General features: G+C 47.8%; 1 protein-coding gene across 1 annotated transcript in view; it reads right to left on the bottom strand.

Moving 5' to 3' along the window:
* Positions 1 to 13,228, bottom strand: part of LOC134934561 (protein ERGIC-53-like) — a 177,053-nt gene that overhangs the window by 59,757 nt on the left and 104,068 nt on the right. Inside the window, exon 14 of the mRNA XM_063929976.1 lies at positions 10,881 to 10,948. Within this exon, the coding sequence (XP_063786046.1) occupies positions 10,881 to 10,948 (68 nt within the window). The remainder of the gene's footprint in view (positions 1 to 10,880; positions 10,949 to 13,228) is intronic.

Below are 13,228 nucleotides of genomic sequence, written 5' to 3'. Positions count from 1 at the left end.
GGCATTTGGGTCAAATAACGCCCAGATACATGGAGAAAGAGAGGAAGTACAGTATGTGTGTTACAATTCACTTGTGCTTTAAACAGACCATAGCATAATACTCCCATCATAACTTTACCAGGGGACAATAGCATAATACAGTTCTATATTAAATTCCACTTTTGAACAGAATTGCATACAACACATAAAACAGCATTGACAATAGGATACAGGATTCTCCAATTCCCAAGGTATAATAGAAATTGAACGATGCCACAATTTCATATCTTTTTGTACATCGGCTTAATTTGTTTATGTAGCATTGTCTTCCCTCTATTAACAACTCTGACCAATGGTTGTATATTTGTTCAAGGGACAAGTGCAGGCTTTTCACTGGGGTTGCTTTCCCCCAAATAATATACATTCTACACTAAACATAACATCCATTGAGCCTCATAAAGGTTTAACACATCTTGTTCCCAGTACATACATGTGAAAAGACTGCCACAGAAAATGTAGACTTATGTTTGTATGGTGAATTGCATGCAACTCAAGATACATCCAATATAAAACAGTGCAACGTAAGAATACGTAAGTCATGGAATTAAAACAGAAGAAAACTTGATATAATAATATAGCTGCAGTGCTAATGAATTATGTACTTTCAGTTGGAGAAGTCAATTTGCAAGCAGCCAATCAGAAGCGGCTAGAAAGTGATGTAGGGGTCGTCGTCATCATCATCATCATCATCATATATCTTTATACCAAGCCTCAGGTGCCCACAAAAGTTACTTCTAGTAATGCTGGGTAGTGTGTACAAACAAATGCAGTAGTTCAGACATATTGTGTCGGCCCCGTAGCACAGCCGATGGCTGATATATCCCTGCATCATATGCTCCCAGTTGTGCAGTCAGGCAGTAAGTGTGTATGCACTTAATGATCGTCAGCGGCTTCACCAGGTGTGGGGACACCAGGTGCGCACTCTCTCCCTCGCACCAGAGGCGCGTCCGTCCAAAAGGGGGTGTGCCCTAACAAAAGGAGGCATGGCCTCACAGGGATCTCCGTTTCTTCTAGAGATGAGCGCCTGAAATTTTTCGGGTTTTGTGTTTTGGTTTTGGGTTCGGTTCCGCGGCCGTGTTTTGGGTTCGAACGCGTTTTGGCAAAACCTCACCGAATTTTTTTTGTCGGATTCGGGTGTGTTTTGGATTCGGGTGTTTTTTTCCAAAAACACTAAAAAACAGCTTAAATCATAGAATTTGGGGGTCATTTTGATCCCAAAGTATTATTAACCTCAAAAACCATAATTTACACTCATTTTCAGTCTATTCTGAATACCTCACACCTCACAATATTATTTTTAGTCCTAAAATTTGCACCGAGGTCGCTGTGTGAGTAAGATAAGCGACCCTAGTGGCCGACACAAACACCGGGCCCATCTAGGAGTGGCACTGCAGTGTCACGCAGGATGTCCCTTCCAAAAAACCCTCCCCAAACAGCACATGACGCAAAGAAAAAAAGAGGCGCAATGAGGTAGCTGTGTGAGTAAGATTAGCGACCCTAGTGGCCGACACAAACACCGGGCCCATCTAGGAGTGGCACTGCAGTGTCACGCAGGATGTCCCTTCCAAAAAACCCTCCCCAAACAGCACATGACGCAAAGAAAAAAAGAGGCGCAATGAGGTAGCTGTGTGAGTAAGATTAGCGACCCTAGTGGCCGACACAAACACCGGGCCCATCTAGGAGTGGCACTGCAGTGTCACGCAGGATGGCCCTTCCAAAAAACCCTCCCCAAACAGCACATGACGCAAAGAAAAAAAGAGGCGCAATGAGGTAGCTGACTGTGTGAGTAAGATTAGCGACCCTAGTGGCCGACACAAACACCGGGCCCATCTAGGAGTGGCACTGCAGTGTCACGCAGGATGGCCCTTCCAAAAAACCCTCCCCAAACAGCACATGACGCAAAGAAAAAAAGAGGCGCAATGAGGTAGCTGTGTGAGTAAGATTAGCGACCCTAGTGGCCGACACAAACACCGGGCCCATCTAGGAGTGGCACTGCAGTGTCACGCAGGATGGCCCTTCCAAAAAACCCTCCCCAAACAGCACATGACGCAAAGAAAAAAAGAGGCGCAATGAGGTAGCTGTGTGAGTAAGATTAGCGACCCTAGTGGCCGACACAAACACCGGGCCCATCTAGGAGTGGCACTGCAGTGTCACGCAGGATGTCCCTTCCAAAAAACCCTCCCCAAACAGCACATGACGCAAAGAAAAAAAGAGGCGCAATGAGGTAGCTGACTGTGTGAGTAAGATTAGCGACCCTAGTGGCCGACACAAACACCGGGCCCATCTAGGAGTGGCACTGCAGTGTCACGCAGGATGTCCCTTCCAAAAAACCCTCCCCAAACAGCACATGACGCAAAGAAAAAAAGAGGCGCAATGAGGTAGCTGACTGTGTGAGTAAGATTAGCGACCCTAGTGGCCGACACAAACACCGGGCCCATCTAGGAGTGGCACTGCAGTGTCACGCAGGATGTCCCTTCCAAAAAACCCTCCCCAAACAGCACATGACGCAAAGAAAAAAAGAGGCGCAATGAGGTAGCTGACTGTGTGAGTAAGATTAGCGACCCTAGTGGCCGACACAAACACCGGGCCCATCTAGGAGTGGCACTGCAGTGTCACGCAGGATGTCCCTTCCAAAAAACCCTCCCCAATCAGCACATGATGCAAAGAAAAAGAAAAGAAAAAAGAGGTGCAAGATGGAATTGTCCTTGGGCCCTCCCACCCACCCTTATGTTGTATAAACAAAACAGGACATGCACACTTTAACCAACCCATCATTTCAGTAACAGGGTCTGCCACACGACTGTGACTGATATGACGGGTTGGTTTGGACCCCCCCCAAAAAAGAAGCAATTAATCTCTCCTTGCACAAACTGGCTCTACAGAGGCAAGATGTCCACCTCATCTTCACCCTCCGATATATCACCGTGTACATCCCCCTCCTCACAGATTATCAATTCGTCCCCACTGGAATCCACCATCTCAGCTCCCTGTGTACTTTGTGGAGGCAATTGCTGCTGGTCAATGTCTCCGCGGAGGAATTGATTATAATTCATTTTAATGAACATCATCTTCTCCACATTTTCTGGATGTAACCTCGTACGCCGATTGCTGACAAGGTGAGCGGCGGCACTAAACACTCTTTCGGAGTACACACTTGTGGGAGGGCAACTTAGGTAGAATAAAGCCAGTTTGTGCAAGGGCCTCCAAATTGCCTCTTTTTCCTGCCAGTATAAGTACGGACTGTGTGACGTGCCTACTTGGATGCGGTCACTCATATAATCCTCCACCATTCTATCAATGTTGAGAGAATCATATGCAGTGACAGTAGACGACATGTCCGTAATCGTTGTCAGGTCCTTCAGTCCGGACCAGATGTCAGCATCAGCAGTCGCTCCAGACTGCCCTGCATCACCGCCAGCGGGTGGGCTCGGAATTCTGAGCCTTTTCCTCGCACCCCCAGTTGCGGGAGAATGTGAAGGAGGAGATGTTGACAGGTCGCGTTCCGCTTGACTTGACAATTTTGTCACCAGCAGGTCTTTCAACCCCAGCAGACCTGTGTCTGCCGGAAAGAGAGATCCAAGGTAGGCTTTAAATCTAGGATCGAGCACGGTGGCCAAAATGTAGTGCTCTGATTTCAACAGATTGACCACCCGTGAATCCTTGTTAAGCGAATTAAGGGCTGCATCCACAAGTCCCACATGCCTAGCGGAATCGCTCCCTTTTAGCTCCTTCTTCAATGCCTCCAGCTTCTTCTGCAAAAGCCTGATGAGGGGAATGACCTGACTCAGGCTGGCAGTGTCTGAACTGACTTCACGTGTGGCAAGTTCAAAGGGCATCAGAACCTTGCACAACGTTGAAATCATTCTCCACTGCACTTGAGACAGGTGCATTCCACCTCCTATATCGTGCTCAATTGTATAGGCTTGAATGGCCTTTTGCTGCTCCTCCAACCTCTGAAGCATATAGAGGGTTGAATTCCACCTCGTTACCACTTCTTGCTTCAGATGATGGCAGGGCAGGTTCAGTAGTTTTTGGTGGTGCTCCAGTCTTCTGTACGTGGTGCCTGTACGCCGAAAGTGTCCCGCAATTTTTCTGGCCACCGACAGCATCTCTTGCACGCCCCTGTCGTTTTTTAAAAAATTCTGCACCACCAAATTCAAGGTATGTGCAAAACATGGGACGTGCTGGAATTTGCCCATATTTAATGCACACACAATATTGCTGGCGTTGTCCGATGCCACAAATCCACAGGAGAGTCCAATTGGGGTAAGCCATTCCGCGATGATCTTCCTCAGTTGCCGTAAGAGGTTTTCAGCTGTGTGCGTATTCTGGAAAGCGGTGATACAAAGCGTAGCCTGCCTAGGAAAGAGTTGGCGTTTGCGAGATGCTGCTACTGGTGCCGCCGCTGCTGTTCTTGCGGCGGGAGTCCATACATCTACCCAGTGGGCTGTCACAGTCATATAGTCCTGACCCTGCCCTGCTCCACTTGTCCACATGTCCGTGGTTAAGTGGACATTGGGTACAACTGCATTTTTTAGGACACTGGTGAGTCTTTTTCTGACGTCCGTGTACATTCTCGGTATCGCCTGCCTAGAGAAGTGGAACCTAGATGGTATTTGGTAACGGGGGCACACTGCCTCAATAAATTGTCTAGTTCCCTGTGAACTAACGGCGGATACCGGACGCACGTCTAACACCAACATAGTTGTCAAGGACTCAGTTATCCGCTTTGCAGTAGGATGACTGCTGTGATATTTCATCTTCCTCGCAAAGGACTGTTGAACAGTCAATTGCTTACTGGAAGTAGTACAAGTGGGCTTACGACTTCCCCTCTGGGATGACCATCGACTCCCAGCGGCAACAACAGCAGCGCCAGCAGCAGTAGGCGTTACACGCAAGGATGCATCGGAGGAATCCCAGGCAGGAGAGGACTCGTCAGAATTGCCAGTGACATGGCCTGCAGGACTATTGGCATTCCTGGGGAAGGAGGAAATTGACACTGAGGGAGTTGGTGGGGTGGTTTGCGTGAGCTTGGTTACAAGAGGAAGGGATTTACTGGTCAGTGGACTGCTTCCGCTGTCACCCAAAGTTTTTGAACTTGTCACTGACTTATTATGAATGCGCTGCAGGTGACGTATAAGGGAGGATGTTCCGAGGTGGTTAACGTCCTTACCCCTACTTATTACAGCTTGACAAAGGGAACACACGGCTTGACACCTGTTGTCCGCATTTCTGGTGAAATACCTCCACACCGAAGAGCTGATTTTTTTGGTATTTTCACCTGGCATGTCAACGGCCATATTCCTCCCACGGACAACAGGTGTCTCCCCGGGTGCCTGACTTAAACAAACCACCTCACCATCAGAATCCTCCTGGTCAATTTCCTCCCCAGCGCCAGCAACACCCATATCCTCCTCATCCTGGTGTACTTCAACACTGACATCTTCAATCTGACTATCAGGAACTGGACTGCGGGTGCTCCTTCCAGCACTTGCAGGGGGCGTGCAAATGGTGGAAGGCGCATGCTCTTCACGTCCAGTGTTGGGAAGGTCAGGCATCGCAACCGACACAATTGGACTCTCCTTGTGGATTTGGGATTTCAAAGAACGCACAGTTCTTTGCGGTGCTTTTGCCAGCTTGAGTCTTTTCAGTTTTCTAGCGAGAGGCTGAGTGCTTCCATCCTCATGTGAAGCTGAACCACTAGCCATGAACATAGGCCAGGGCCTCAGCCGTTCCTTGCCACTCCGTGTGGTAAATGGCATATTGGCAAGTTTACGCTTCTCCTCCGACAATTTTATTTTAGGTTTTGGAGTCCTTTTTTAACTGATATTTGGTGTTTTGGTTTTGACATGCTCTGTACTATGCCATTGGGCATCGGCCTTGGCAGACGACGTTGCTGGCATTTCATCGTCTCGGCCATGACTAGTGGCAGCAGCTTCAGCACGAGGTGGAAGTGGATCTTGATCTTTCCCTAATTTTGGAACCTCAACATTTTTGTTCTCCATATTTTAATAGGCACAACTAAAAGGCACCTCAGGTAAACAATGGAGATGGATGGATTGGATACTAGTATACAATTATGGACGGGCTGCCGAGTGCCGACACAGAGGTAGCCACAGCCGTGAACTACCGCACTGTACTGTGTCTGCTGCTAATATATAGACTGGTTGATAAAGAGATAGTATACTCGTAACTAGTATGTATGTATAAAGAAAGAAAAAAAACCACGGTTAGGTGGTATATACAATTATGGACGGGCTGCCGAGTGCCGACACAGAGGTAGCCACAGCCGTGAACTACCGCACTGTACTGTGTCTGCTGCTAATATATAGACTGGTTGATAAAGAGATAGTATACTCGTAACTAGTATGTATGTATAAAGAAAGAAAAAAAAACCACGGTTAGGTGGTATATACAATTATGGACGGGCTGCCGAGTGCCGACACAGAGGTAGCCACAGCCGTGAACTACCGCACTGTACTGTGTCTGCTGCTAATATATAGACTGGTTGATAAAGAGATAGTATACTCGTAACTAGTATGTATGTATAAAGAAAGAAAAAAAAACCACGGTTAGGTGGTATATACAATTATGGACGGGCTGCCGAGTGCCGACACAGAGGTAGCCACAGCCGTGAACTACCGCACTGTACTGTGTCTGCTGCTAATATATAGACTGGTTGATAAAGAGATAGTATACTCGTAACTAGTATGTATGTATAAAGAAAGAAAAAAAAACCACGGTTAGGTGGTATATACAATTATGGACGGGCTGCCGAGTGCCGACACAGAGGTAGCCACAGCCGTGAACTACCGCACTGTACTGTGTCTGCTGCTAATATATAGACTGGTTGATAAAGAGATAGTATACTCGTAACTAGTATGTATGTATAAAGAAAGAAAAAAAAACCACGGTTAGGTGGTATATACAATTATGGACGGGCTGCCGAGTGCCGACACAGAGGTAGCCACAGCCGTGAACTACCGCACTGTACTGTGTCTGCTGCTAATATATAGACTGGTTGATAAAGAGATAGTATACTCGTAACTAGTATGTATGTATAAAGAAAGAAAAAAAAACCACGGTTAGGTGGTATATACAATTATGGACGGGCTGCCGAGTGCCGACACAGAGGTAGCCACAGCCGTGAACTACCGCACTGTACTGTGTCTGCTGCTAATATATAGACTGGTTGATAAAGAGATAGTATACTCGTAACTAGTATGTATGTATAAAGAAAGAAAAAAAAACCACGGTTAGGTGGTATATACAATTATGGACGGGCTGCCGAGTGCCGACACAGAGGTAGCCACAGCCGTGAACTACCGCACTGTACTGTGTCTGCTGCTAATATATAGACTGGTTGATAAAGAGATAGTATACTCGTAACTAGTATGTATGTATAAAGAAAGAAAAAAAAACCACGGTTAGGTGGTATATACAATTATGGACGGGCTGCCGAGTGCCGACACAGAGGTAGCCACAGCCGTGAACTACCGCACTGTACTGTGTCTGCTGCTAATATATAGACTGGTTGATAAAGAGATAGTATACTCGTAACTAGTATGTATGTATAAAGAAAGAAAAAAAAAACACGGTTAGGTCACTGGTATATACAATTATGGACGGGCTGCCGAGTGCCGACACAGAGGTAGCCACAGCCGTGAACTACCGCACTGTACTGTGTCTGCTGCTAATATAGACTGGTTGATAAAGAGATAGTATACTACTAATATTATATACTGGTGGTCAGGTCACTGGTCACTAGTCACACTGGCAGTGGCACTCCTGCAGCAAAAGTGTGCACTGTTTAATTTTAATATAATATTATGTACTCCTGGCTCCTGCTATAACCTATAACTGGCACTGCAGTAGTGCTCCCCAGTCTCCCCCACAATTATAAGCTGTGTGAGCTGAGCAGTCAGACAGATATATAATATATATAGATGATGCAGCACACTGGCCTGAGCCTGAGCAGTGCACACAGATATGGTATGTGACTGAGTCACTGTGTGCTGTGTATCGCTTTTTTCAGGCAGAGAACGGATTATAAATAAAAGTGGTGGTCACTGGTCACTATCAGCAAAACTCTGCACTGTACACTACCGAGTACTCCTAATGCTCCCCAAAATTAGTAAATCAAGTGTCTCTCTAATCTATTCTAATTCTAAACGGAGAGGACGCCAGCCACGTCCTCTCCCTATCAATCTCAATGCACGTGTGAAAATGGCGGCGACGCGCGGCTCCTTATATAGAATCCGAGTCTCGCGATAGAATCCGAGCCTCGCGAGAATCCGACAGCGTCATGATGACGTTCGGGCGCGCTCGGGTTAACCGAGCAAGGCGGGAAGATCCGAGTCGCTCGGACCCGTGAAAAAAAACATGAAGTTCTGGCGGGTTCGGATTCAGAGAAACCGAACCCGCTCATCTCTAGTTTCTTCACTCCAGGGACGTGTCCAGCATCCTCTAAGACGCTGGCTGCCCCTGGAGACTGGGCCGAGTGCAATGCCGGCTCTTCATGTGTGACAGAAGACGAGTGCTGCAGGTGAATATCACACTGCAGCACTCGGTTCCTGTCACTTCAGAAGAGCCGGCACTCTGATGTCACCCCTTCCGAGGGTGACACCCGGGTGCGTGCCGCACCCCCCTCACCCGGCTTGTGACGCCACTGGTCAGCAGACCAGCTGGTCAGCCAATCCTTCGGCCTAGTGTGTACCCTGCATAAGAAGCAGATCTGTTGATGCATCAATGTATGATTAGGCTGCATTTCCAGGGCACATCCTACATGCAGAGCCGGATTAAGGGAGGGTCACAGGGGGTAAGTACCCCGGGCCCCCGATCTAAAAGGGCCCCCCGCTGCCAACCGCAGATCGGGTCTTAAACACCGATCTGCAGCGCCGCAACACCAGGCACTAGCAGCCGTCACACTGACAGCGCCGCACCTGCTACTATGTGTTGTGCTTCCGACGACCATCCAGCTTGAAAGCCTGCGCCGGCTCTCAGTTTGACTGACTGGCTGCGCGGCTTGCAAGGAGGAGCAGGCTGGGGGGGGGACGGGGGAGGGAGGAGATGGCGGCGGCCAGCTGAGCCACTCATCGAGCCGGCATACTGTATGTGTTTTGAGGAGCAGCATGCTGCAGTCACCTGAACCTAGATAAGTAAGCGAGCGTGTTTACTGTAGTTGTTGTTTTGTTATCAATTATGTATATAGCTCTCTCTCTCTCTCTCTCTATATATATATATATATATACCTGTGTGTGTGTGTATTTATATCTATCTATCTGCTATATATATATATATATATATATATATATATATATGTATATATGCAACATGTGTGGAACCCCAGCACTCAGATGTTTCACATAAATGCCTCCGTGCCTTTCATAGTAATAAGACAACTTGCAAATGGAGGCAGCACTCAGCGGACTTCTAAATGATATTAAAAGACACTGCATCCACCATGTTTGCAGTTATTCGTTGCCAGGGGTTTCATGCTCTGAGTTCCATGCTTGTTGCCAGGGGTTTCATGGTCTGCGTTCCATGCTTGTTGCCGGGGGTTTCATGCTCTGCGTTCCATGCTCGCTGCCAGGGGTTTCATGCTCTGGGTGTCATGCTCGTTGCTTGGGGTGTAATGCTTGTTGCTAGGGGTTTCATGCGCTGGGTGTCATGATTGTTGTCAGGGGTGTAAGGCTCGTTGCCAGGGATTTCATTCTCTCTGTGTCATGCTCATTGCCAGGGGTGTGTAATGCTCGTTGCCAGGGTTTTTAATGCTTTCAGTGTAATGCCCGTTGCCCGGGGTTTCATGGTCTGGGAGTCATGCTTGTTGCCAGGGGTGTGTAATGCTCTTTGCCAGGTTATGCTTGTAACCAAGGGTGTGTAATACTCTTTGCCAGGGGTGTAATGCTCATTGGTGCCAGAACTGCTATAACCTACTCTCACTCTTCCATGCCCATAGTACTCCACAGGCCGGGTGGAGTTTCGCGAATGACGTGGTTGTGTAGCGATGTCATAACACAACTGCATCATTTTATGAAACTGTGCCCACTGAGCGGAGTGCTATGGGCGGGAGGAGTGAGAGCAGGTAATAACAGCCAGCAGGTGTCGCAATGGGCACCCCGTGCGATCGCACGGCTCACCCACTTGTAGAAATGGCACTGCCTCCACCACCCCTTCCTATGTCCAGCCTCCATTTTCTGTTTGACCTCTATTCCATTTCATTCCTAGAGACATGACACAGTGATTCAATTATTATGTGTGTTTGTACGTGTGTATCATTAGTTTGTGGGGAAGTCTTTAGGGCCCCCCTGTCTTAAATGCCACAGGCCCCCCAAAGCCTTTATCCGGCTCTGTTTGTGGGGAAGTCTTTAGGGCCCCCTGTCTTAAATGCCCCGGGCCCCCAAAGCCTTAATCCGGCTCTGCCTACATGTATACACGCTCTTATTGTATGGGGATACTGTTCAGGTAGTTATTATTGAAAAAAATTCTATTTTTTACATACTTCGCTTTAAAACTGGGACTGCCATCACCATTAAGGGAGTCGTGTTTTATTATATAGTTTAAGAACAGCCTAAAATAAAATCTTACAGGAAAATAAAATTTTACCAGAAGTGATGGATATTTTCAAATGAAAGCTAATGTACTATACTAGTAATAAGTAATAATCCACCTTCCCCCAGTCATTCATTGCGGTCAGGTTTATTGAAAAAGTGGTGTCAACAAAGGGAGTGACAGTGAAGCTACAGTACTTGCAGTGCTAAACTCAAACAGTCAGCATTCATGATCCATAGTGTTATATATAAAGTTCTCCTGTCACTCAGAAAATACACCACTGTACTCACTTGAGCTCCTTTGTCATAGCGAGAAGATCTGGCATCCCATTCATCACGGTTTCTAAGGAACTGTGCACCTGTAAAACAGTACAGGAATCATATAGCAGGTGATAGAAGACCAGGGGCGGATTGGGATCAAAAACCAGCCCGGGAAATTTAGGAAGCAGCCCTAAAAGGGGTGGGGTCTGTTGAGGGAGTGGAGTCTGTCAAGTGGGCAGGAGTACTGCTCTGAAGGCCTGATCATACGCAGGGACTGGAAGTGCGCGCCGTAGGCGCATTGCACAATTTTAGGGGCGTGGCTTCATGGGGAAGGGGCGTGGCCGCATAATTGTGCCATTTCACATTACACCACACAGTAGTGCCGCTTATACACATTGCACCAGGTAGAACCTCCTATACACACTGCGCCAGGTAGAGCATGTTATACATATTGCGCCAGATAGAGCACGTTCTACATTTTGTGCCAGGTAGAGCACGGTATACACTTTGCGCCAGGCAGAGCACATTATACACATAGCACCAGGTAAAGCACATTATACACTTTGCGCCAGGCAGAGCACATTATACACATTGCATCAGGTAAAGCACATTGGCCCTCATTCCGAGTTGATCGGTCGCATTGCGAATTTAGCAGAGTTACACACGCTAAGCCGCCGCCTACTGGGAGTGAATCTTAGCTTCTTAAAATTGCGACCGATGTATTCGCAATATTGCGATTACTAACTACTTAGCAGTTTCTGAGTAGCTCCAGACTTACTCTGCCTGTGCGATCATTTCAGTGCTTGTCGTTCCTGGTTGACGTCACAAACACACCCAGCGTTCGCCCAGGCACTCCCACCGTTTCCCCGGCCACTCCTGCGTTTTTTCCGGAAACGGTAGCGTTTTCAGCCACACGCCCCTGAAACGCCGTGTTTCCGCCCAGTAACACCCATTTCCTGTCAATCACATTACGATCGCCGGAGCGAAGAAAAAGCCGTGAGTAAAATTACTTTCTTCATAGTAAAGTTACTTGGCGCAGTCGCAGTGCGAACATTGCGCATGCGTACTAAGCGGATTTTCACTGCGATGCGATGAAAAATACCGAGCGAACAACTCGGAATGAGGGCCATTATACACTTTGCACCAGGCAGAGCACGTTACACACATTGCACCAGGCAGAGCACGTTACACACATTGCACCAGGCAGTGCACGTTACACGCATCAGGCAGAGCACGTTACACACATTGCACCAGGTAGAGCACATTATTCACATTGCACCAGGTAAAGCACATTATACATATTGCACCAGGCAGAGCACATTATACATATTGCACCAGGCAGAGCACGTTATACTAATATATAAAATATATATGATGCAGCAGGCAGGCACACTATATAATTATTAAATGTAGTAGAGCAGACAGTACTTACTGACTGTCACACAACTGGTGTGTGACGCAGTCAGAATTAGCTGGTTGCTGCGTCCAAGTTTTATCAGCAGCCGCTCCTTTGTACAGTGTGACGGAGCGCCACTACCATGCGCTTCTCACCTCTCAAGCAGCACCCAAACAAAAACAGCCTGAGAGGAGCCGCTCTCTCTGCATGCAGCAGCCAGCTTCTCAGTGGTATGTAACGGAGCAGAGGCAGCTGCTGCAGCCGCGCAGGGAGGCTGAGCTCCGGAGGGCGTACTCTATTAAATAAACAAATACAAAAAAAATAATAATAATCGGTAAGCTGTGATACATCGGCGCCGGGGGGGGGGGGGGTTCTAGGTACTCGGACCCCCCTTTCCCTGCGTGCGCGCCTCAAACATACCTTTATAGTTAATTCTTCCTTCCTAAATCATATATAAAGCCCGGCCTCATTGGCTGGCCGTCACCCCCTATGCAGGCCGCCATCAGCCACCAGCCGCTATCGTCACCCCTCATGAAGTCCGCCGCCGCTGCAGGCCATCAGCCGCAGCCGCAATCACAGCAGCGTTAAGTGAAGCTTCTGCGCGTGCGCAGAAGCTCTATGAAGCATTTAAAAAATGTCCGCCGTCGGAGCTTCACTTAATGCTGCCCGTTTGCTGTGATCGCGGCTGCGACTGGCGGCGGCCTTCATAGGGGGTGACAACCAGCCAATGAGGGGATGCCGGATCGGCCAAACGGAATCTGGTCCGGCATCCCGGCACACCAATCTGCCCCTGTAGAAGACATTATCAATATAAATGTCTGGATACTTAGGTTTATGATGTTTCCTATGCGCCACCAGAAGTCTGTATTCTAACAAAATATTCAAAATAATTTTCCCAAAATTCCTCTGTAATATTGGGGGTCATTCAGACCTGATCACATTCTAGTTTTTTTTCCCGCTGTGCTGCGATCAGGTCAGAACT

The sequence above is a fragment of the Pseudophryne corroboree genome, chromosome 6 (genome assembly GCF_028390025.1).
Source record: "Pseudophryne corroboree isolate aPseCor3 chromosome 6, aPseCor3.hap2, whole genome shotgun sequence".
NCBI classification, from domain to species: Eukaryota; Metazoa; Chordata; class Amphibia; order Anura; family Myobatrachidae; genus Pseudophryne; species Pseudophryne corroboree.
Note: the sequence above shows the minus strand (reverse complement) of the source record. Positions and strands in the feature narration are given on the sequence as shown.